This window comes from Mustelus asterias, unplaced genomic scaffold (assembly GCF_964213995.1).
Source record: "Mustelus asterias unplaced genomic scaffold, sMusAst1.hap1.1 HAP1_SCAFFOLD_210, whole genome shotgun sequence".
In the NCBI taxonomy this organism is placed as follows: domain Eukaryota; kingdom Metazoa; phylum Chordata; class Chondrichthyes; order Carcharhiniformes; family Triakidae; genus Mustelus; species Mustelus asterias.
Window position 1 is genome coordinate 625,195 of NW_027590197.1, and position 26,117 is coordinate 651,311.

Here is a 26,117-nt window from a genome sequence, read left to right on the forward strand (position 1 = left end):
GACTGAAGTGCAAACAGAACATCAATAAAAGGTTCTTCAGGAAAACATAAAGGGAGTGCAGCCGAAGACACACAACATAGACATGGTCCACGGAGTCCACAAGGCCACAGAAAGGGCAGTCTTCGGAGCCCGTGAACCAGTGAATCCTACGGTTGTGCGGAACTGCTGCATGCATCACCCTCCACCCCAGGTCCCCGACGTAATTGGGGGAGATCCCTCCGTAGAGGGACCTCCAGCGGGGACCTCCGCCACCTGGCGGCAACAAGGCTGGCCAACGCTCGGGCGGGATCCCACCGCACGCCTGCGCCGCCTCGAGTTTGCGTGCAGTTTCGGGGCCGAGCACGACCGTCCTAAGGTCTGGGACGGCTTTGGCCGTGTGCCGGATGGCCAGCCCCGCGGAAAAGCACAGACACACACACAACCGAATGAGTTTTCCAGTGAACAGCCAGGTTAGACTCACCGGTCGGTAATTAGCTGGGCTATCCCTATTCCCCTTGAAAATAGGAACCACATCTGCAATCCTCCGGCACCTCTCCCGGCACCTCTCCCGTCTCCATCGACGACGCAAAGATCATCGCCAGAGGCTCTGCAATCTCTTCCCTCGTCTCCCACAGAACAAAGAACAATACAGCACAAGAACAGGCCCTTCGGCCCCCCAAGCCCGTGCCGCTCCCTGGTCCAAACTAGACCATTCTTTTGTATCCCTCCATTCCCACTCCGTTCATGTGGCTATCTAGATAAGTCTTAAACGTTACCAGTGTGTCTGCCTCCACCACCTTGCCTAGCAGTGCATTCCAGGCCCCCACCACCCTCTGTAAAATATGTCCTTCTGATATCTGTGTTAAACCGCCCCCCCCCTTACCTTGAACCTATGACCCCTCGTGAACGTCACCACCGACCTGGGGAAAAGCTTCCCAGCGTTTACCCTATCTATGCCTTTTCATAATGTTATACACCTCTATTAAGTCTCCCCTCATCCTCCATCTTTCCAGGGAGAACAACCCCAGTTTACCCAATCTCTCCTCATAACTAAGCCCCTCCATACCAAGCAACATCCTGGTAAACCTCCTCTGTACTCTCTCCAAAGCCTCCATGTCCTTCTGGTAGTGTGGCGACCAGAACTGGACACATTATTCAAAATGCAGCCGAACCAACGTTCTATACATCTGCAACATCAGACCCCAACTTGCCATATGCCTTCTTCACCACCTTCTCCACCAGTGACGTCACCTTCAAGGATCTGTGGACTTGCACACCCAGGTCCCTCTGCATATCTACACCCTTTATGGTTCTGCCATTTATCGTATAGCTCCTCCTTACATTATTTCTACCAAAATGCATCACTTCGCATTCATCAGGATTGAACTCCATCTGCCATTTCTTTGCCCAAATTTCCAGCCTATCTATATCCTTCTGTAGCCTCTGACAATGCTCCTCACTATCTGCAAGTCCTGCCAATTTTGTGTCGTCCACAAACTTACTGATCACCCTAGTTACACCTTCTTCCAGATCGTTTATATAAATCACAAACAGCAGAGGTCCCAATACAGAGCCCTGCAGAACACCACTAGTCACAGGCCTCCAGCCGGAAAAAGACCCTTCCACTACCACCCTCTGTCTTCTGTGACCAAGCCAGTTCTCCACCCATCCAACCACCTCCCCCTTTATCCCATGAGATCCAACCTTTTTCACCAACCTACCATGAGGGACTTTGTCAAATGCTTTACTAAAGTCCATATAGATGGCATCCACGGCCCTTCCCTCGTCAACCATTCTGGTCACTTCTTCAAAAAACTCCACCAGGTTAGTGAGGCATGACCTCCTTCTCTCAAAACCATGCTGACTATCGTTAATGAGTTTATTCCTTTCTAAATGCACATACATCCTATCTCTAAGAATCTTCTCCAACAACTTCCCCACCACGGACGTCAAGCTCACCGGCCTATAATTACCCGGGTTAACTAACGGGACCACATTAGCTATCCTCCAATCCTCTGGGACCTCGCCTGTGCCCAGTGACGAGACAAAGATTTGCGTCAGAGGCCCAGCAATTTCATCTCTCGTCTCCCTGAGCAGCCTTGGATAGATTCCATCAGGCCCTGGGGATTTGTCAGTCTTTATATTCTCTAACAAACCTAACACTTCCTCCCTTGTAATGGAGATTTTCTCCAACGGTTCAACACTCCCCTCTGAGACACTCCCAGTCAACACATCCCCCTCCATTGTGAATACCGACGCAAAGTATTCATTTAGGATCTCCCCTACTTCTTTGGGCTCCAAGCATAATTCCCCACTTTTGTCCCTGAGGTCTGATTTTTTTTTTTCCCCTGACAACCCTTTTGTTCCTAACGTATGAATAAAATGCCTTTGGATTCTCCTTAATCCTGTCTGCCAAGGACATTTCGTGACCCCTTTTTGCTCTTCTAATTCCCCGTTTGAGTTCTTTCCTACTTTCTTTGTACTCCTCCAGAGCTCCCTCCGTTTTTAGCTGCCTGGACCTAACATGCGCCTCTTTTCTTTTTGACCAGTCCCTCAATTTCCCTGGTTATCCACAGTTCTCGAATCCTATCCTTTTTTACAGGCACATGCCTGTCCTGTGGCCCTAACAACTGTTCCTTAAAAGACTTCCACATGCCAGATGTGGATTTATCCTCAAACAGCCTCTCCCAATCAACAGCTGCCAATTTCAGCATAATCCCACTAAAGTTAGCCTTCCCCCAATCCAACACCTTACCCTTGGGACACCACTCATCCTTTTCCATCACTATCCTAAAGCTAACAGAATTGTGGTCACTATTTGCCACATGTTCCCCTACCAAAACTTTGAAGACCTGACCGGGCTCATTCCCCAGTACCAGGTCCAGTATAGCCCCCTCTCTAGTCGGGCTGTCTACATATTGTTCCAACGAACCCTCCAGTACACATTTTACAAATTCCTCCCCATCCAGAGTACCTGCCCTCAGCGATTTCCAGTCTATACCAGGGAAATTGAAGTCTCCCACTACAACAACCCTATTTTTCCTGCACCTATCCAGTATCTCCTGACATATCCATTCTTCCACTTCCCTTGGGCTGTTGGGGGGCCTGTAGTACACCCCCAACATAGTGACTGCGCCTTTCCTGTTTCTAAGCTCCACCCAGAGTGACTCGTTACACGACCCCTCTGAATTGTCCTCCCTCTGCACCGCTGTAATATGCTCTCCAACTAATACTGCTACTCCCCACCTCTTTTGGCCCCTCCTCTGTCTCGCCTAAAACACTTGTACCCTGGAATATTCAGCTGCCAGTCCGGTCCCTCTTTCAACCAGTCTCTGTCACCGCAACCACATCCAAATTCCTCGTGCGCATTAAGGCCCCAAGTTCGTCTGTCTTACCTGCTACGCTCCTTGCATTGAAGTATAAGCACTCCAGACCTCCAGGCCCAGTGAGGTCATCCTCCCCCAGAGTGCTCTTCTTCTTTGCCAGCCTTGTCCCAGCCCCAAGCTCGTCCCCAGCCTCCACACTTATAGACCTAATAGTTTGATCCCCACCCCCCTGCCATACTAGTTTAAACCCCCCCGAACTGCACTAGCAAAGCTCCCAGCCAGGATATTTGTGCCCTTCCAACTTAGTTGTGACCCCTCCCTCTTGTACAGGTGCCATCCTCTCCTGAAAACCTCCCATTGATCTATGAAAATGAAGCCCTCCCTCCTGGACCAGTCCTTTAGCCAGGCATTCATTTGTGCCAACTCCCTATTCTTAGCCTCACTGGCACGAGGCATTGGGAGCAGCCCAGAGATGGCCACCCTAGTGACCCTACTTTTTAACCTATTTCCCAACTCCCTGAATTGCTCTCTTAGGATCCCCCTACTCTTCCTATCTACGTCATTTCCACCAATGTGTATAATGACATCCGTTTCATTATCTTCCCCTTTTAATATGCCTCCTATCCGCTTGGAGACATCCGTGACCCCAGCACCAGGTAGGCAGACTACCATCCTGGAGTCCTGTTCGCCCCCACAGAATCGCCTGTCTGTGCCTCTAACTGATGCATCCCCCACCACTATCGCTCTCCTAACCCCTCTCTTCCCTTTCCGGGCCACAGAGCCTGACTGTGTGCCAGTGACCTGGTCACTGTGTCTTACCCCTGGAGAGGCACACTCCTCCACACTATCTAAAACAATATACCTGTTTTGGAGTGGGACAACCACAGGTGACCCCTCTTCTAACTGTTCACTCCCCTCCCCTCTCACACCTGTCACCAAGCCCTTCCTATTTTGAGAGACCACCACTGGAGTCCCCCTTGTACTTTACCCTTCTGCCCTTTACTCCTCCTAACTGTGACCCACGTGTCTTCCTCCCGATGCCCCGGTGTAACTAGTTGCCTATAACTCCTGTCAATTTTTCTCCCATTTTCCCTGACTAGACTAAGGTCAGCGATCTGCAGCTCCAGTTCCATGACACGGTCCCTCAAGAGCTGCAGTTCCACGCACCTGGCACATATGTGAACCTCTGGGAAGCTAGGTGTTTGCAGGAACTCCCACATCCCACATCGGAAGCACTGAACTGGCCGATCACTCATACCTGCCCTTATCCTTTATAGGGTTGGGTAAAAAAATAACTAGCCTTGCCTCGCCCTTTCAGCCTAAGCCCTGTGAGCCAAAGCCCTTATAGTGCACACTCTGCTACCCACTCACTCCACTGCCCGCTCCCGACGCTGCCCACTGTATAGTGCAGCCGGCTTTTTATGCTCCCTGCGAACCCCCCAGGTAACTGCCTTTTATACTAAGACTCAACCTCCCAGAATCCCCTTCAGCTGACCTCACTTCCTCAATTCAAAACCCTGAAAAAAGCCCGCGAAATATACTAGGAATACCCTTAAATGAATAATTAAATCACTTCTTTGCTTACTCTCAGCACTCCTGCTAAGACTCTCTCCCCCAGTCAAACAAAGAGGTCGATCCCCACCCCCCTGCCATATTGTTCCAAAGAACTCTCCTGTACGCATTTCACAAATTCCTCCCCATTCAGAGGCCCTGCTCTCAGCGATTTCCAGTTTATACCAGGGAAATTGAAGTCACTACAACAACCCTATTTTTCCTGCACCTATCCAGTATCTCCTGACATATCCGAACTCCCACTTCCCTTGGGCTGTTGGGGGGCCTGTAGTATACTCCCAACATAGTGACTGCACCCTTCCTGTTTCTAAGCTCCACCCAGAGTGACTTGTTACACAACCCCTCTGAATTGTCCTCCCTCTGCACCGCTGTAATATGCTCTCCAACTAATACTGCTACTCCCCCACCTCTTTTGGCCCCTCCTCTGTCTCACCTAAAACACTTGTACCCCGGAATGTTCAGCTGCCAGTCCTGTCCCTCTTTCAACCAAGTCTCTGTCACCGCAACCACATCCAAATTCCTCGTGAGCATTAAGGCCCTCAGTTCGTCTGTCTTACCTGCTACGCTCCTTGCATTGAAGTATAAGCACTCCAGACCTCCAGGCCCAGTGAGGTCATCCTCCCCCAGAGTGCACTTCTTCTTTGCCAGCCTTGTCCCAGCCCCAATCTCGTCCCCAGCCTCTACACTTGTAGATCTAATATTTTGATCCCCACCCCCCTGCCATACTAGTTTAAACCCCCCCGAACTGCACTAGCAAAACTCCCAGCCAGGATATTCGTGCCCTTCCAACTTAGTTGTGACCCGTCCTCCTTGTACAGGTGCCATCCTCTCCTGAAAACTTCCCATTGAACTAGGAAAATGAAGCCCTCCCTCCTGGACCAGTCCTTTAGCCAAGCATTCAATTGTACTAACTCCCTATTCTTAGCCTCACTGGCATGAGGCATTGGGAGCAGCCCAGAGATGGCCACCCTGGAGGCCCTACTTTTTAGTCTATTTCCCAACTCCCTGAATTGCTCTCGTAGGATCCCCCTGCTCTTCCTATCTACGTCATTTGCACCAATGTGTACAATGACATCCGTTTCTTTATCTTCCGCTTTTTAAGATGCCTCCTATCCGCTTGGAGACATCCAGTACCCCAGCACCAGGTAGGCAGACTACCATCCTGGAGTCCCGTTTGCACCCACAGAATCGCCTGTCCGTGCCTCTAACCGACGCATCCCCCACCACTATTTCTCTCCTAACCCCTCTCTTTCCTTTCTGGGCCACAGAGCCTGACTCTGCCAGTGACCTGGTCACTGTGGCTTACCCCTGGAGAGTCATCCTCCTCCACACTATCCAAAACAATATGCTTGTTTTGGAGGGGGACAACCACGGGTGACCCCTCCACTAATTGCTCACTCCCCTCCCCTCTCACACCTGTCGCCGAGCCCTTCCTATTATGAGAGACAGCCACTGGAGTACTCTCTGGTACATTACCCTTCTGACCTTTACTCCTCCTAACTGTGACCCACATGTCTTCCTCCCGATGCCCCGGTGTAACTAGTTCCCTATAACTCGTGTCAATTATTCTCTCATTCTCCCTGACTAGACCAAGGTCAGCAATCTGCAGCTCCAGTTCCGTGACACGGTCCTTCAGGAGCTGCAGTTCCACGCACCTGGCACAAATGTGGTCCTCCGGGAGGCTAGGTGTTTCCAGGAACTCCCACATCCCACAGCGGAAGCACAGAACTGGCCTATCATTCATAGTTACCCTTTTCCTGTATAGGTTTGGATAAAAATAACTTGCCCTGCCTCGCCCTTACCGCCTAAGCCCTCTGAGCCAAAGCCCTGACAGCTCCCACTCTGCTTCACTTGCTCCACTGCCCGCTCGTAAGTGCTGCCTGCCTTTTAAAGCCAGCAACAAACCTCCCCAGGCCTACTTCCGGTTTTGAAAAAAAAACCCTCCGATTTTACGCACAAAATTAACTGAAAAAAAAAATAAATCTCCACTAAAAAACACTCTCTCTTACCCTCAGCTCTCTCTGTGGAACAGTGAGGCTGAAACCTCCAAGGCAATCCCTTTTTAAAGCCAGCAACAAACCTCCCCAGGCCGAGTAACCTGGGGTACATCCCATCCGGACCCGGCGACTTATCTATCTTGATGCCATTCAAAGATTCCAGCACAACCTCTTTCTTAAAGTCCACATACTCAATCTTTTCAGTCCACCACAAGCCCGCAGTACATCCACCCAGGTCCTTCTCCTCTGTGAAAACAGAGGCAAAATACTAATTGAGCACCTCTGCCATTTCTACTGGTTCCGTACAGACTTTCCCGCCTTCACCTTTTATAGGCTCTATTCCATCACGTCTCATCCTTTTACTCTTCACATATTTATAGAATGCCTTGGGGTTCTCCTTAATCCTACCTGCCAGGGCCTTCTCGTGACCCATTCTGGCTCTCCTAATTTCCTTCTTTAGTCCCTTCCGACAAGTCGTATACTCTTCTAAATCCCTATCTTTGCCAAGCTCTGAGTCTTTTGTACGCTTTCCTTTTCTTCTCGACTAGGTCCCGCACAGCTTTCGTGCACCACGGTTCCTTTAACTGACCAACACCTCCCTGTCTGCTCGGAACATTGTTCTGTAGAACTCTAGACAGGCATTCCTTGAAAAACTGCCACCTCTCTTCAGTACATTTCCCTGAGAATACCTCCTTCCAATTTACTCCTCTAATTTGCTGTCTAATGTCTTCATATTTCCCCTTACTCCATATAAACACTTTCCTGGCTTGCCTGATCCTCTCGTTTTTTCTAATGCAAGCCTAAAGGAGATAGTTATGACCGCTATCCCCAAGATGCTCTCCCACTGAGAGATCTGACACCTGTCCAGGTTCATTGGTCAGTATCAGATCAAGTACAGCCTCTCCTCTTGTAGGCTTGTCCACATGCTGTGTCAGGAAACCCTCCTGAACACACCTAATGAACTCTTTCCCATCCAATCCCCTTACCCTCGGGATATTCCAATCTATGTTTGGGAAATTAAAGTCTCCCATCACAACAACTCTGCTATTACTGCATCTCTCCAGGATCTGTTACCCTATCTGCTCCTCCACCTCCCTGTTACTATTAGGCGGCCTGTAGAAAACTCCCAGCAAAGTGACCGGCCCCTTTGCACTCTGTACCTCCACCCACAGAGACTCGGTGGACAATCCCTCCACAGCATACACCTTCTCTACAGCTGTGACACTATCCCTGATCAGCAGTGCCACTCCACCCCCTCGCTTACCTCCCTCCCTGTCCTTCCTGAAACATCTGAATCCCGGCACCTGGAGTATCCAGTCCTGTCCCTGAGACATCCAAGTCTCCGTAATGGCCACCACATCATACTTCCAGGCATCGATCCACGCTCTGAGCTCATCCCCTTTATTCACTATACTCCTGGCATTAAAGTAAACACATCTCAATCCTATGGTCTGAGCTCTCCCCTTAATTCCCTGTCCATCCACCCTCTTGCACTGCCTATAACCCTTCTCTGTTTGCGAGCGACCTTCCTCACTCTGATCCCCTCCCCCCAACCTATCGAGTTTAAACTCTCCCCAGTCGCCTTCGCCAACCTTCCTGCCAGGATATTGGTCCCCCTGGGATTCAAGTGCCACCCGTTTTTTGTGTACAGGTCACACTTGCCCCTAAAGAGGTCCCAATGGTCCAGGAACCTGAATCCCTGCCCCCTACACCAGTCCCTCAGCCACACATTCATCCTCCACCTCACTCCATTCCTGCCCTCACCTTCCCATGGCACAGGCAGCAATCCTGAGATTACTACCTTTGCTTTCCTCCTTCTCAGCTGTCTCCCTAATTCCCGATACTCCCTTTTCATGACCCCTTCCCCCTTCCTTCCCACATCAGCGGTACCAATATGTACCGCTACCTCCGGCTCCTCTCCCTCCCACCTCAGGATTTCTGGGATTCGCCCAGCGACATCCTGGATCCCGGCCCCAGGGAGGCAGACCACCATCCGAGACTCCCGCCTGCCTCCGCAAAATCGCCTGTCCGTCCCCCTGACTGCCGAGTCCCCGATTAATACTGCCTTCCCCTCTTTTCTTTAGCCCTCTGAGTTACAGGGCCAGACTCCACCCTGGAGACACGGCCACTGCTGCTTCCCCCAGGCGGGCTGTCCCCCCCAACAGTACTCAGGCAGGAGTACTTGTTGTGTAGGGGCACATCCACCGGGGTGCCCTCAATCACCCGAGCTTCACCCTTCCTGGCCGTCACCCACTTGGCCTCCTCCCGTGGACCACCTGATGATAGGGACACGAACATTGGGGTGTTGCCCCAGTCCCCCGACATGCTAAAGAAGAACTCTGGGTTGTAACCGGTCGGGTGGAACGGAGCCGCGGGGGCCCCGCTGCCACCCGGCCCCGGGGACTCCTCGCCGGGGGACTGAGGCAGCACAGGCTTCGATTTACAGGGTGCCTTGCCCCCTTTTTTCAGGGGACAAGGCACAAAGACAGGTGGGGGCACGGCAGGAGATGACTCACAAGGGGGGAGGGGCACGCAGACCTCGAACTCCACGGTGCCCGAGGGGCCCCGCCTCTTTTTGTTAACCTGCCCTCGGGCAGGTGAGGCCCCTCGCCCTCTGCCCCTCTTCGCCTTGCTGCACCCCCCCTGTCCCCCCCGTCATGTCCCCCCGAGGTGGCGGTGTCACCAGTTTTGCCGGCTCGGGGTCGCTAACCCCCCCATGCTTGGGCCCATGATCCCGGGCGCCGGACCCAGCACTAGGGCCAGGAGAGCCCACGTGCCCGGTTGATGGTGGTGGGGGGGGGGGGCGCAGGTGGAGACTGAGGTGGTCCCCAAGCCGGCTGCTGGGGTGGTTGGGGTGTCTTCCCTGGGGGCCGGGGTTCCGGTACCCCCCTTCTTTTTCGTGGGTCCCTTCTGGGCCTTTTGGCCGCGCGGGGGCTCCGCTCCCCCCCCGCCGGCAGCTGAGGTGGCAGCTGCTGCCGGCGGGGGCTCCGCTCCCCCCCCGCCGGCAGCTGAGGTGGCAGCTGCTGCCGGCGTGGCCTCCCCTCGCGGGGGGGCAGATGGTACTCGCTTGGGGGGAGAGGGGGTTGCGGTGCCAGCTGCGGCCGCCTTGGGTTGGTGGTCGGCGGCCTTGGAGACGGGGCAGTTTTTCCGCACGTGCCCCGCCTCCTTACAGGCATGGCACCGCACACCGTCCGCGGACCAAAAGACCCGGTACGTGGTCCCCTCGTGGGGGACATTGAACCCTCCCTCCAGTTCCTCCTCCCGGGCCAGGCGGACAAAAACCTGGCGCCGGAAGGAGTATATGTGGCGGAGGGAGGGGTCCCGAAGGCCGAGCGGGATCGGCTGCACCCCGAACCTGACCTCCCCCAGTAGATGGAGGTGGGGGAGGAGGAGCTCACTCGGTAGGAAGGGCGGGACGTTCGATATTACTATCTTGTGGGCGGTGGCCTCCAAAGGGTCCACCGCCAGGAACGTCCCGCCCACCGTGAGCCCCTTTTCCAGGGCGAGGCGAACCGCCCGCTCGGCCTTCAGGAAGAATACGGCCCGGCCGTACATCTTTGAGGCCGCGACAATGGCTGAGGGGCCGACAACCCCAGCCATTGCCTTAACGCAGGCCTCGATAGACATGTCGGGGTGGGCGTAGCACTTCACCCCGAGCTGCCGCGTGATTAAAGAGAATGGCGGCAGGGCCTTGGGAGCGGCGGGGGCTCTGGCAGCCGCCACGCCCGCATAGGTGGGCCGAGAAGGCCCTGCCACCGGCGACGCTGGTGATGTCGCCATTGTATCAGGGGAAGTGCTACGCCCACCCCGAGACTGCCCAGATGCACGGCAGGGCGTATGTGGGATGGGGAAGATAAGGCAGGGTGGGGTAGGCGGGGGAGGGTGTAGGTGCTCTCTCCCCGGAGCGAGAGAGGGAGAGAGGAGGTTGGAGGAGCAGGAGGGAGATGAGGCACAAGGCCGGTGCCCCAGTCAGGAGGGAAAAGGGGAGGGGGTGCCGGTCCCGGGGGCAGCAGCAGTGGGTAGGGGAATTAGGAAAAGGCCTTCACCCCCCCCACTGCAGATGGAAAAGAGACAGTCCAAACGCCTTCGCCCCCCCCCTTCTCCTCCAGTCACTCCCTGTCCTCTCTTCCTCCCTCCCCCCGGGGAGAGCGCACCCTCCAGAGGCCGGATGGCAGGCAAGCAGGCAGTCAGGCAGTCCAGACGGCAGGTAGGCCAAATGGCAAGCAGGCAGGCAGGCAGTCCAGACGGCAGGCAGCCCAGACGGCAGGCAGGCAGGCAGTCCAGACGGCAGGCAGGTAAGCAGGCCAGACGGCAGGCAGGTAAGCAGGCCAGACGGCAGGCAGGCAGGTAAGCAGGCCAGACGGCAGGCAGGCAGGTAAGCAGGCCAGACGGCAGGCAGGCAGGTAAGCAGGCCAGACGGCAGGCAGGCAGGTAAGCAGGCCAGACGGCAGGCAGGCAGGTAAGCAGGCCAGACGGCAGGCAGGCAGGTAAGCAGGCCAGACGGCAGGCAGGCAGGTAAGCAGGCCAGACGGCAGGCAGGCAGGTAAGCAGGCCAGACGGCAGGCAGGCAGGTAAGCAGGCCAGACGGCAGGCAGGCAGGTAAGCAGGCCAGACGGCAGGCAGGCAGGTAAGCAGGCCAGACGGCAGGCAGGCAGGTAAGCAGGCCAGACGGCAGGCAGGCAGGTAAGCAGGCCAGACGGCAGGCAGGCAGGTAAGCAGGCCAGACGGCAGGCAGGCAGGTAAGCAGGCCAGACGGCAGGCAGGCAGGTAAGCAGGCCAGACGGCAGGCAGGCAGGTAAGCAGGCCAGACGGCAGGCAGGCAGGTAAGCAGGCCAGACGGCAGGCAGGCAGGTAAGCAGGCCAGACGGCAGGCAGGCAGGTAAGCAGGCCAGACGGCAGGCAGGCAGGTAAGCAGGCCAGACGGCAGGCAGGCAGGTAAGCAGGCCAGACGGCAGGCAGGCAGGTAAGCAGGCCAGACGGCAGGCAGGCAGGCAACAGGCAGGCCGGGCAAGGCAGGCAGCAGCTCACCTCCCTCCTTCCTCCCCGCAGGGAGCGAAAAACAAACAAACCCAACAAAACAAAAACAAAAACCGGGCGTCTCCGTGAGCAAAAACGAGAAAAAAAAATAAAGGTACTCACAAAAAAAAGAAAAGAAAACAAACCCACAGTTTCCGCCCGGCTCCGACCCGGGGCCCCCCGCGTCTCGGGCGAACGTGAACTCACCCCACCCCGGAAACAAAGTGCAGGCGCTGCCCCAGAGGAGGCACGTTTCAGGCCGTCTGAAGCTCAATTCTCATTCAGAGAGAAGCAGCAGCAGCTTTGCTGGGCACGAGTGAGCAGCTGAACAAGCTCATTGCCCACTTCCGCATTCAGACAATAGGGGAGCTCTGATTGGCTGGAGGACCCGAGCCCTTCCGGTCCTTCCACTCTTCCCATTGGCCAATACCTCAGCATGAAGGTCAAAGGTGGGCACTCCCTCGCACATGCGCAGAGTCCCTTCTCCCTTGGACATGCGCAGTCCTAGGCCAGGGGTGGAGGGGGAGATCACCGAGCGGCTTCTCGCTCTGGCCGGAGCCGTCAGCCGGTTGCCTGGAAACCTTGGCTCGAGGAGGTGTAGGGGGAGGGGAACAATGGTGGGGGCGGGGCTCCCGGGTCCGCGCGCCCGGGCCTGCACACTGGAACCCGGAGACGTCACCGCGTAGAATTCTGATTCCTATTGGCTGATTCAGGCAGCGCTCCGTTGTGACGTCACAATGCGGACGGTAGCCAATGAGCTTCAGAGCGAAACTCCCTCCTCTGTCCATCCTCTACCGCGGCTCCGTTCGCGGCCGGGTGTCCCTGGAGAGGGAGCATGCGGTGTCCACGGGCGAGGTTGACGCCTTCCGCGCCCGCTGGGCACCGCAGGGGTCGGGGTGCGTTATCGACCCGAATAATCACATTTTAATTTGATGTTTTTAAGTTTCCTTTGCACTTTGTACCATGCCTCGGGACATCCTTTCTTGCAGCGTATCAGGTAGACAACGTTGGCCGAATTGCAAGAGCATGTACCGTGTACCTGGAGGATGGTGTTCTCACGTGAGATGATGGCATCTGTGTCGATGATCCAGCACGTCTTGCAGAGGTTGCTGTGGCAGGGTTGTGTGGTGTCGTGGTCACTGTTCTCCTGAAGGCTGGGTAGTTTGCTGCGGACAATGGTCTGTTTGAGGTTGTGCGGTTGTTTGAAGGCAAGAAGTGGGGGTGTGGGGATGGCCTTGGCGAGATGTTCGTCTTCATCAATGACATGTTGAAGGCTCCGGAGGAGATGCCGTAGCTTCTCCGCTCCGGGGAAGTACTGGACAATGAAGGGTACTCTGTCCACTGTGTCCTGTGTTTGTCTTCTGAGGAGGTCGGTGTGGTTTTTCGCTGTGGCGCGTTGGAACTGTTGATCAATGAGTCGAGCGCCATATCCTGTTCTTGTGAGGGCATCTTTCAGCGTCTGGAGGTGTCTGTTGCGATCCTCCTCATCCGAGCAGATCCTGTGTATACGGAGGGCTTGTCCCGAGGCATGGTACATTGGGGAAACCATGCAGACGCTGCGACAACGGATGAATGAACACCGCTCGACAATCACCAGGCAAGACTGTTCTCTTCCTGTTGGGGAGCACTTCAGCGGTCACGGGCATTCGGCCTCTGATATTCGGGTAAGCGTTCTCCAAGGCGGCCTTCGCGACACACGACAGCGCAGAGTCGCTGAGCAGAAACTGATAGCCAAGTTCCGCACACACGAGGACGGCCTCAACCGGGATATTGGGTTCATGTCACACTATTTGTAACTCCCACAGTTGTGTGGACCTGCAGAGTTTCACTGGCTGTCTTGTCTGGAGACAATACACATCTTTTTAGCCTGTCTTGATGCTCTCTCCACTCACATTGTTTTGTTTCTTAAAGACTTGATTAGTGTCTTTATAAGCTCTGTTTGTGAACAGAATTCCCAAACACCTGAAGAAGGGGCTTAGAGCTCCGAAAGTTTGTGTGGCTTTTGCTACCAAATAAACCTGTTGGACTTTAACCTGGTGTTGTTAAACTTCTTACTGTGTTTACCCCAGTCCAATGCCGGCATCTCCACATCATGATTGCCCAAAGGAGGCAGAGAGTGGGTATGCATGGGTCTTCTTCTAAATGGAGGTCAGTCACCAGTGGTGTGCCACAGGGATCTGTTCTGGGACCCTTGCTGTTTGTCATTTTCATAAATGAACTGGATGAGGAAGCGGAGGGATGGGTTGGTAAGTTTGCCGACGACACGAAGGTTGGTGGGGTTGTGGATAGTCTGGAGGGATGTCAGAAGTTACAGAGGGACATAGATAGGATGCAAGACTGGGTGGAGAAGTGGCAGATGGACTTCAACACAGATAAATGCGTAGTGGTCCATTTTGGCAGGTCAAATGGGATGAAGGAGTACAATATAAAGGGAAAGACTCTTCGTACTGTAGAGGATCAGAAGGACCTTGGGGTCCAGGTCCATAGGACACTAAAATCGGCCCCGCAGGTGGAGGAGGCCAAGGTTAAGAAGGCGTATGGTGTGCTGGCCTTTATCAATCGAGAGATTGAGTTTAGGAGTCCGGGGATAATGATGCAGCTATATAAGACCCTCGTCAGACCCCACTTGGAGTACTGTGCTCAGTTCTGGTCGCCTCATTACAGGAAGGATGTGGAAAAGATTGAAAGGGTGCAGAGGAGATTTACAAGGATGTTGCCTGGATTGAGTGGCATGCCTTATGAGGATAGGCTGAGGGAGCTCGGTCTTTTCTCCTTGGAGAGACGTAGGATGAGAGGAGACCTAATAGAGGTATATAAGATATTGAGAGGCATAGATCGGGTGGACTTTCACAGGCTTTTTCCCAGGGTGGAAATGTCTGCTACGATAGGACACAGGTTTAGGTGCTGGGGGTAGGTACAGGGGAGATGTTAGGGGGAAGTTTTTCACACAGAGGGTGGTGGGCGAGTGGAATCGGCTGCCGTCAATGGTGGTGGAGGCAAACTCAATGGGGTCTTTTAAGAGACTCCTGGATGAGTACATGGGACTTAATAGGATGGAGGGTTATAGGTCGGCCTAAAAGGTAGGGATATGTTCGGCACAATTTGTGGGGCCGAAGGGCCTGTTTTGTGCTGTAGTTTTTCTATGTTTCTATGAGATAGCAGGGGCATGCTGGGCTGAATGGTCTCCACCTGCAGCCTGTGAATCTCAGCCTCCTGCTTTTGTGCAGGTTAAAAGGGACAGATTTCAGTGCAGCCTCTTCCCTGTATATGTATTTAAAGAGATGGGTTTCTCTTTAGCTCTGAGTGACCGATATAACAATTGGTTGGAGGCCCATTTCCCACTCAGTCCTCCAGCACCTTCCCAGTCTCTCTATTAGTGCGACGCCCAAGGCAGTTTCCAAACTGGGGCGCAGGCCCCATTATTCTCAGCTAAATTCAGCCCTCAGCTCCGTCACCTGGCTGTCATTGACACGAGCAATAGAGAGACAGAAAGGAGCAGCAGGCGCAAATGCGAAGTCGAAACTTGTGGCTTTAAATGAACTGCTTGGATTTCTGTGACAATCAATAATTTTGAAAAACTGAATTCTAAATCCAGTGAACAAATTAAAGAATCACATGACAAAACTTAAATTTTTCTGACTTTTAGTCGAACAAACTGGAAGCAACAATGGCTAAACACTTTTTGTGGGGAACATAGTCCTTAAACTGTCAAATTGAATTTATCCTTTTACTCTGAACACAATCAAATATCCCACTCAACGGTTATATTTTACTCTGTCTTGGACACCCAATTATTCAAAACCAGTCCAAAGTAATTCTTCACTCCCCGAGGGTTTATTTCTACTGTTTTCCTTTTCCAGACTGGCAACCTTTAATCCCAGAACTGTCTTTCACAGTGATGGTTCCCCAGGGCATTTTCCCAATAACAAAAGCAAGGCGAATCTTCCAGCCTTGTTTCACAATTGTCAGGAATTTGTGACCAACATTGAATATAGGAGCAGAACTAGGCCATTCGGCCCTTTGAGTCTGCTCCACCACTTATTTGCATTATGGCTGATCTATTTGTCTTGCATTCCACATTCTCATTCTGCAGCCGATACTTTTGAATCTCTTATCCAACAAGAATTGGTACAAAGGCAAAATTCTGCTGTTGCTGGAATCTGAAACAAAAGCAGAAAATGCTGGACAATCTCAGCAAGTCCGACAGCATCTGTAAAGAGAGAATAGAGACAACATTTTGAGTCAGGATGAATCTTTGTCAGAGCTGAAGACAAGGAAAATCGGACAAAATTTATCCTGTGAGGGTCAAGAATTGGGAAGCAATCCATTAAACCTCCTCTGAACCACTTTCAATGCATTTGTATCATTTCTTGAATAGGAGACAAAGCTGCACCCAGTTTTCAAGATGCAGTTTCAGCAACGCCCTGCATAACTGAAGCAGAACATCTTTACTTCTATGTTCAATTTCTCTCGTAATAAAGGATTGCATTCCATTTGTAAGAAGTTTAATTTATTTGTACTAAGATTTATGGGGGTTCTCTTGTTTACAATAACCTCCCCAATTGTAAATCACACCAAGTTCCAGTGTCTTAACCATATGGCAAGACAGAACAATTTAAATGGTGAATTCAGAAAGTTAATTAACCATTAAAAATGTAACAAGTCAGAACGATAAAAGGTAAAGTATCGATTAACAGTTAATAGAGAAAGCTTAACTTTAACAATTGAACAGACTTCTCTCCATCCCTCTCAGACCAGGACATGAAGTGACCGCTCCAAAAACATGGATAACTTGTAAAACCAACGGCTCTCAACACCTCTCTGTAAACATCTCTCCCTCCACCTCTTTTTACCAAATTGGCTTCTCAAGACTACTTTTTTATACTTTAAAAATGTCAAAAGCCCATCTTAGCCAATTCCCATAAATCTTCAATTATAAACTAAAATAGACATGAGTTTTCAGATGATTTGAAAAGAAATGAACTGTCTGCTGAAAGGATTAACTTTTCTACAGAACCTAAAGGGATGGGGAGTGAGCAGCAAAAAATTGGCACACAATTACATCATTTTACACAAGTATAAAAATCAAAACAAACTCGATTGTAAACTTCAGCTCTTCATTTTTTTGTTATATTCCAGAACCTATTTACTTTAATTTGATCAGTTTTTGTTAGGGATGGACAACTTCTGTTCTTTACAAACTGCTTCACTCATTTTGTTGATTCTACATGGGCTCGAGAGTCAGAAGCCAGACTTTATCATCCTTATCCTTTTTCCCCTTTTGCCACCACTCCCTCTGTTTTGCGGGAGGGTCGTGGGGTTTCCAATCAGAACTAATCATTTTATCATAAAAGTTAAATACTGTGGATGCTGGAATCTGAAACAACAACAGAAAATGCTGGAAAATGTCAGCAGGTCTGACAGATCTGTGGGGACAGAATAGAGCCAATGTTTCAAGTATGGATGACCCTTCATAAGAGCTGTTATGAAGTGTCTTCCAGACTCGAAACGTTGGCTCTATTCTCTAATAATTTTATCAATAAGTTTCTTGTTCTTAGTTCCAAATGGCAGGTAAGAGACCTGTCCGGTCCCCACTCGAGCTCTGATTTTTCACTGGCCATGCTTGGGTCGGATTGCAACCATTAGAATCCACTCTCAGACGTCTGCGTTTCAGTCCAGTGCTACTTGGAGTATGCTGGCACTTCACTGAATATCGGATCACAAGTCCCTCACAGTTCTTATCACAAATTTGGGATATAATAATTTAAACAATGCCTGAGAACGCTTTTTAACTTCTTAACCAACTACCTACCACTGTTTGTTGATTGGTCAGATCTCCTCTTCACAGATTCGGGAATCTCAGCTGCTGAACACCAGCCGGTCCTGGAATAAGTTTAATTCTAACTCATTCTGAGTAAATATTCTCACCAGGTCCTCTGTCTGGGCCCTGCTAAGCAGCTTTAATGGTTCATGATTGCAGAAACTGAGCAGTCACAGGAATGTGGTCAAGATAGTCCAGTCCCATAATGCCTCGCATTCAATCTGCAGTCCTTCAATTATAACAGAATATGTGGCTGTATGTAGCTGCCTCGGCCGTGGTCAACCCCAACACTGCCTTCTTGAACTGCTACAATGCCTGAGGCGTAAGTACACTGTAAGAAGTCTCACAACACCAAGTTAAAGTCCAACAGGTTTATTTGGTAGCAAACACCACTAGCTTTCGGAGCGCTGCTCCTTCGTCAGGTGAGTGGGAGTTCTGATCATAAAAAATCCTGTTTTGTGAACAGAACTTCCACTCACCTGACGAAGGAGCAGCACTCCGAAAGCTAGTGGCGTTTGCTACCAAATAAACCTGTTGGACTTTAACTTGATGTTGTGAGACTTCTTATGATGCTTATCCCAGTCCAACGCCGGCACCTCCACATTGTGTAAGTACATCCACAGTGATATTAGGGAAAGATTTCCAGCTGCACATTCCAGACTTTCCCTAGACTGTAGATGGATACCAGATTGATATATTCCATTCAACCACACCCAAGATGAGTTATTCCAATTCCTTTATTGTCCAGGACAATATATTCACAATATCTTTGAAACAGAATTTAAACATTCCCATTTGATTTCAGGTATTAACATATTCTGTTAGTTTGTTCTTTATTGTCAATGTCAGGCTGGGGTTGTTCTCCTTGGAGCAAAGGACAAGATTCTGACAGGTTTAGATAAGGTGGACAAAGAAAAACTGTTCCCATTAGCTGATGGGAGAAGGAGAGGGGGTCACAGATATAAAGTTTCGGGTCAGAGATGTAGGAGGGGATCTGAGGAAGAATATTTTGATGCAGCGAATGGTAATGACCTGAACGCGCTGCCTACGAGGGTGGAGGAAGTGGAGACAATAAACAATTACAAAGGAAATTGGATGGGCATTTGGGGGGTTTCAAACAGAAATGCTGACTAAATATCTCTGAACTTCCTCACACTCTGTCACTCGGTGATCCGTGTGAAATTTGAAACCATGTATTCGCAACAAGACACAAAGAGCATCAGCCCACTGGAGGCCAAGTTGTGAGACTGGTCAGTCCAGCAGAAAGAAACCCTCCGACCCTCCCCATTGACCAACTGTGAGAATGAACAAAATGCAGTCCTGGATGTAACTGAGAGCAGAAACAATCACAGCAGAATCCAACCCCTGGAATCACTCGTGAACTTGTTGGTGTCTCAGCAGCTGGGATGAATCTCTGAATCCCTTCCCACACTGAGAGCAGGTGAACGGCCTCTCCCCAGTGTGAACTCGCTGGTGTCTCTGCAGGCTGGACAACTGAGTGAATCCATTCCCACACTAAGAGCAGGTGAATGACCTCTCCCCAGTGTGAATGCGCTGGTGTCTCCGCAGGCTGGATAACTGACTGAACCCCTTCCCACACTGAGAGCAGGTGAATGGTCTCTCCCCAGTGTGAATGCGCTGGTGTCGCTGCAGGTCAGATAATTGACTGAACCCCTTCCCACACTGAGAGCAGTTGAATGGCCTCTCCCCAGTGTGAACTCGCTGGTGTCTCCGCAGGGCGGATAAATCAATGAATCCTTTCCCACACTGAGAGCAGGTGAATGGCCTCTCCCCAGTGTGAACTCGCTGGTGTGTCCGCAGGGTGGATAACCGAGTGAATCCCTCCCCACACTGAGAGCAGGTGAACGGCCTCTCCCCAGTGTGAACTCGCTGGTGTCTCCGCAGGGTGGATAGAACATAGACATAGAACATAGAAAGTCACAGCACAAACAGGCCCTTCGGCCCACAAGTTGCGCCGATCACATCCCCACCTCTAGGCCTATCTATAGCCCTCAATCCCATTAAATCCCATGTACTCATCCAGAAGTCTCTTAAAAGACCCCAACGAGTTTGCCTCCACCACCACCGACGTCAGCCGATTCCACTCACCCACCACCCTCTGAGTGAAAAACTTACCCCTGACATCCCCCCTGTACCTACCCCCCAGCACCTTAAACCTGTGTCCTCTCGTAGCAACCATTTCAGCCCTTGGAAATAGCCTCTGAGAGTCCACCCTATCCAGACCCCTCAACATCTTGTAAACCTCTATCAGGTCACCTCTCATCCTTCGTCTCTCCAGGGAGAAGAGACCAAGCTCCCTCAACCTATCCTCATAAGGCATGCCCCCCAATCCAGGCAACATCCTTGTAAATCTCCTCTGCACCCTTTCAATGGCTTCAACATCTTTCCTGTAATGAGGTGACCAGAACTGCGCGCAGTACTCCAAGTGGGGTCTAACCAGGGTCCTATAAAGCTGCAGCATTATCTCCCGACTCCTAAACTCAATCCCTCGATTAATGAAGGCTAGTACGCCATACGCCTTCTTGACCGCATCCTCCACCTGCGAGGCCGATTTAAGAGTCCTATGGACCCGGACCCCAAGGTCCTTCTGATCCTCTACACTGCTAAGAATGGTACCCTTCATTTTATACTGCTGCTCCATCCCATTGGATCTGCCAAAATGGATCACTATCAAAATGGATAAATCAGTGAATCCCTTCCCACACTGAGAGCAGGTGAATGGTGTCTCCCCAGTATGAACTCGCTGGTGTATCCGCAGGCTGGATGACCGAGTGAATCCCTTCCCACACTGACAGCAGGTGAACGGCCTCTCCCCAGTGTGAACTCGCTGGTGTGTCTGCAGGGTGGATAAATCAGTGAATCCCTTCCCACACTGAGGGCAGGTGAATGGCCTCTCCCCAGTGTGAACTCGCTGGTGTCTTTGCACGTTGGATAACCGAGTGAATCCCGTCCCACACTGAGAGCAGGTGAACGGTCTCTCCCCAGTATGAACTCGCTGGTGTCTCTGCAGGCTGGATAACTGAGTGAATCCCTTCCCACACTGAGAGCAGGTGAAGGGCCCCTCCCCAGTGTGAATTCGCTGGTGTGTCTGCAGGTGGGATGGTTGACTGAATCCCTTCCCACACTGAGAGCAAGTAAATGGCCTCTCCCCCGTGTGGCTGCGCCAATGAGCTTCCAGCTCAGATGGGTATTTGTATCTCTTCCCACAGTCCCCACATTTCCATGGTTTCTCCATGGTGCAGGTGTCCTTTCCTCTCTCTTCAGTTGACAACTCGTCCACACACAGAACAGTCCCCCCACCCCCGCTGTGAATGGTGTGATATTTATTCAGGCTGTGTAACTGGTTCAAGCTCAGTGCACTGGAACACACTCACTCCAGTCTGGCAGCGTGTTGGCACTTTTCCAGTCACACTGATGTTTGAAATCTTTTCAAGTCATCAGACCGGACAACCATTTCTCCTCGATTCAAAGGCCGATGATATTCAGGTCCTAAGGAATGTGACTCTGTCAGATCGAGATGTGGCGTTTGAGATTTCGGCCTGTGATTCCTCTTTCAATATCCTGTAAAACAAGTTTACAGAGGTCATCAGTGTCAGTGCAGGATAGAAATTCAGAACACACAATTCTAGTTTCTATGGAACATTCTTTCCTCTCTCCAGACTCGAAACATTGGCTCTATTCTCTCTCTATCTGGGGGATAGCGTGGGAAATGATGCTGCGGTAGATCAGCCAATTCTCAATGAATGGTTGCAGCAGTTCGATGGGCTGAATGGCCAACTGCAGCTCCTGTTTCTTATGATTTGTGTGTGGTGGACAGGAAGCAGTGAGCATGGATCTGTCAATCAGCCTCAATCAGCACCTTCAGGAGAATTGGGAGGGTGAATATTAGATACAGCAGAGTGAGAATGGAGGGAGAGTGAGTGGGATGGAGATTTACAGCTTTTGGGGAATGAGAGGAAAGAATGTTCATTAGAATCATAGAATTCCTACATCTTATCAACCGTCCCTGAGCCTTCACAATGAATCTCTCTTCTCAAGACACTTATCTCTGACTTGTCTGTTCTGCTCGCAGTCTCACAAAGCAGCTGCCTGTGTGTTGATACGAGGGGCCCTGCTCAGCAAGTTTAATGTTTCATGACTGTGTCTTTAATGACTGAATAACTATAGGAATATGGTCAAGTCAGCTAAATCACATGATGCTTTATATTTCGGTTAGTAACTGTCCATTTTGTTAACATACCACATTTGGATATATAAATACAGATAAAAGCAAAATATTGCAGGTGCTGGAATCTGAAACAAAAACAGAAAATGCTGGAAAATGTCAGCAGGTCTGACAGCATCTGTGGAGAGAGAATAGAGTCATCATTTAAATCTGGATGACCCTTCATCAGAGCTCTGACAAAGGGTCATCCAGACTCGAAACGTTGGTCTATTCTCTCTCTATAAATATATATAGGACAGCTGCCTCAGGCTTGGCCCACTCTAACACATGCACGAAGCAGGGCTGACTATGTGGAAATGCTCAGATTAAAGTTTCCTGCCTTCTCTTTAACAGCGAGTGAAAATGTTTATCGGCTTGCAGACCTTCAAAGGAGTCAGTGTCTGCTATTTCAGCATGAACAGGCTAATCTTCACCTGCGTAGGCCCCATAACATTCTGCTTTTCAGCCTTCACCAGAGGGTGAGCAAGGCCAGATTTCTCCATAGCAAATACCAAAGGCGAGATATGGGGATATGCTATGCAAATAAAGGATTAGCAGAAGTCAATTTTTCATCGAATGCGAAAGGGTGAAAAGCTAGGATTTAATTGGCGAATATGTCCGTCAACGAAGGATTAGAAACATTCCTGGTTTCTGATTTGCTGTAATTGACTGTTATTGCCAAGTTATTTTTCTGTAACATCAGAACCACTTGCGGGTGGAGTTTAATTTAGACAAATGCGAGGTGATGCAGGACTTACTCAGTTAATGGTAGGGCGTTGGGGAGAGTTACAGAACAAAGAGATCTTGGGGTACATGTTCATAGCTCCTTGAAAATGGAGTCACAGATGGACAGAGTGGTGAAGAAGGCATTCGGCATGCTTGGTTTCATCGGTCAGAACACTGAATACAGGAGTTGGAATGTCTCGTTGAAGTTGGACAAGACATTGGTAAGGCCACACTTGGAATACTGTGTGCAATTCTGGTCACCCTATTATAGAAAGGATATTATTAAACTAGAAAGAGTGCAGAAAAGATTTACGAGGATGCGACCAGGACTTGATGGATTGAGTTATAAGGAGAGACTGGATGGACTGGGACTTTTTTCTCTGGAGCGTCGGAGGCTGAGGGTTGATCTTGTAGAGGTCTATAAAATAATGAGGGGCACAGATCAGCTAGATAGTCAATATCTTTTCCCAAAGGTAGGGGAGTCTAAAACTAGAGGGCATAGGTTTAAGGTGAGAGGGGAGAGATACAAAAGTGTCCAGAGGGGCAATTTTTTCACACAGAGGGTGGTGAGTGTCTGGAACAAGCTGCCAGACGTAGGAGTGGAGGCGGGTACAATTTTGTCTTTTAAAAAGCATTTAGATAGTTACATGGGTACAATGGGCATAGAGGGATATGGGCCAAATGCGGGCAATTGGGATTAGCTTAGAAGTTTTTTTAAAAAGGGTGGCATGGACAAGTTGGCCAAAGGACCTGTTTCCATGCTGTAAACCTCTATGACTATGACTCTGTGTAAAAAACTTGCCTCAAACATCTCCATTAAACCTCACCCCTCACACCTTAAACCTGTGCCCCCCCCCAGTAATTGACTCTTCCATCCTGGGAAAAAGCTTCTGACTATCCACTCTGTCCATGCCCCTCATAATCTTGTAGACTTCTATCAGGTCGCCCCTCAACCTCCGTCGTTCTAGTGAGAACAAACCAAGTTTCTCCAACCTCTCCTCATAACTAATGCCCTCCATACCAGGCAACATCCTGGTAAATCTTTTCTGTACCCTCTCCAAAGCCTCCTCCTTTTGAATGGACCGACCTCATATTAAGCTGATCTTTCTCTTCACCCTTTCTGTAACTGTAACTCTATATTCTGCACTCCCTCCTTTCCTTCTCCCCTATGTATTCTATGAACAGCATGCTTTGTCTGTATACCGCGCAAGAAACAATACTTTTCACTGTATCCCAATACATGTGACAATAATAAATCAAATCAAACCCATTGCTGCATTTCCTTCCTGAAGCCACATTTGTCCACTGGGGCCTGGCCCCGGGAGAAAGCGCTGCAGCTGCCGTTGTGTTGGGTGTTGAGGCGGTGCCGCTAGTTCCTTATTGGGGGTGTTGAAGCCTCCACTGGGTGTGTGGAGCCTCCACTGGGTGTGTGGAGCCTCCCCTCCCACCCACTGCCCCTAACGCTGCCTCCGCTTATCCGCCTCCTTCCCGCCTGAAGATCAGACAAACAAACGCCTGTCCCTGGACATGAGCCGCACTGCGCATGCTCAATGTCACAATGCCCGGGGACTGATTGACGGCAGCTCCGGACCAATAGGAAAAGGGGGCGGAGCTGGAGGACCGAGCGGGAGCGGCTGGTCCTCCAACCAGCGTGAATAGGGGAGGGGTCTGAAGCATGCGCAGTGCGGGTAATGGCGAGGGACGGACGGTTTTAACTCGAATCCGAGATCAGTTCAAGGTAAAGGGCGGCGCGCAGAGAGAGGTGAATGTGGCGGGTGGGTGGAGAGGTTTCGTAAACATGTTGTTCAAACTCAAACCCCGATAAATAACTTCCGGGGCGCCCTGTTGGTACCAAATTGGAGGCGCAACTTGTCGTGTTGGGCCTGGGCTGACGGCCGTCAATCTGTCGGTGGCAATGTCTATCAGTGCGCATGTGCGGCCGTCATCTTTGTAAGGGGCAATGTGCAACAGGGTGCAGGTGCGATCGCCATGTTTGTAGGGGCGCAGGAGTGTCTACCTTTGTGATGTATGGGACCTGAACCCACTGCAGTCCATGTGGTGTAGGTACATCCACCCTGCTGGTAGGGAGGAAATTCCAGCATTTTGACCCAGCGACTGCGAAGGAACAGCGATATATTTCCAAGATGTGGAGATGCCGGTGTTGGATTGGGGTAAACACAGTAAGAAGTCTCACAACACCAGGTTAAAGTCCAACAGGTTTATTTGGTAGCACAAGCCACTAGGTTTCGGAGCACTGCTCCTTCATCACGTAAGTGGGAGTTCTGTTCACAAACAGGGCATATAAAGACACAAACTCAATTTACAAAATAATGGTTGGAATACGTGTCTTTACAGGTAATCAAGTCTTTAAAGGTACAGACAATGTGAGTGGAGAAAGGGTTAAGCACAGGTTAAAGAGATGTGTATTGTCTCCAGCCAGGACAGTTAGTGAGATTTTGCAAGCCCAGGCAAGTCGTGGGGGTTACAGATAGTGTGACATGAACCCAAGATCCCGGTTGAGGCCGTCCTCATGTGTGTGGAACTTGGCTATCAGTCTCTGCTCAGCGACTCTGCGTTGTCGTGTGTCGTGAAGGCCGCCTTGGAGAACGCAGAGACTGATAGCCAAGTTCCGCACACATGAGGACAGCCTCACTAGCTGTCCTGGCTGGAGACAATACACATCTCTTTAACCTGCGCTTAACGCTCTCTCCATTCACATTGTCTGTACCTTTAAGACTTGATTACCTGTAAAGACTCGCATTCCAACCATTATTTTGTAAATTGAGTTTGTGTCTTTATATGCCCTGTTTGTGAACTGAAATCCCATTCATCTGACGAAGGAGCAGCGCTCCGAAAGCTAGTGGCTTTTGCTACCAAATAAACCTGTTAGACTTTAACCTGGTGTTGTGAGACTTCTTATTGTGTTTACCCCAGTCCAACACCGGCATCTCCACATCATTCTCGGTGTAAACAGGAGGGGATGTGTTTGGAGACAGAATGTTCCAGTTTTCACCCTGACATTCCCAGTATGAATAAGATGCTAGATCAAATGGGGATGTTTTAAGACATCATTTCATTGCCTGGTCAGTAACCTCCTTGAGCTCAGCTCATTCTGGGCTGGGAGTGTTTGATGGGGCGGTGTAGAGGGAGTGTATGAAAACTGTGCCTACTCTCTGGCACTGTTAGGGGACAGGATGTCCCAATTCTCCATCTTTAAAAGGTCAAAGAGAGGACCAACTGGATTAAATGGTGTTGCTTTATGACATAATTTAATTGCCTGGTAACTAACCTCCTGGAACCCAGCTCATTATGGGCTGGGAGTGTTTGGTGGGGCAATGCAGATGGAGTTTTTCTTATCTAAAGTGTTCCTCCTCTCTGGCACTGTTTGATGTGGCACATAATGGGAGTTTTCCTTTGTACCTAGCTTGGGTAGTGCTTCCCCTGGGAGTTTTTCA

The 26,117-nt window shown here is 50.7% G+C and overlaps 2 protein-coding genes and 1 pseudogene across 2 annotated transcripts in view; 1 reads left to right on the forward strand and 2 right to left on the reverse strand.

Moving 5' to 3' along the window:
* The window catches only part of LOC144485667 (uncharacterized), a 29,024-nt pseudogene extending 9,381 nt beyond the window's left edge, over window positions 1-19,643 (reverse strand).
* The window catches only part of LOC144485677 (uncharacterized), a 136,684-nt gene that overhangs the window by 37,580 nt on the left and 72,987 nt on the right, over window positions 1-26,117 (forward strand). The gene's annotated exons all lie outside the window — the stretch shown is intronic.
* LOC144485672 (uncharacterized) lies at window positions 19,711-24,092 on the reverse strand. Its single transcript, XM_078203768.1, has 2 exons — window positions 23,930-24,092; window positions 19,711-21,293 (listed from the first exon to the last, which is right to left on the reverse strand). The coding sequence occupies exon 2, from the start codon at window positions 20,965-20,967 to the stop codon at window positions 19,711-19,713; it is 1,257 nt and encodes a 418-aa protein (XP_078059894.1). The 5' UTR covers window positions 20,968-21,293; window positions 23,930-24,092.

Coding starts and splice junctions, on each gene's coding strand:
- LOC144485672 (XM_078203768.1), bottom strand. CDS start 20,967: ATGGAGAAACCATGGAAATGTGGGGACTGTGGGAAGAGATACAAATAC.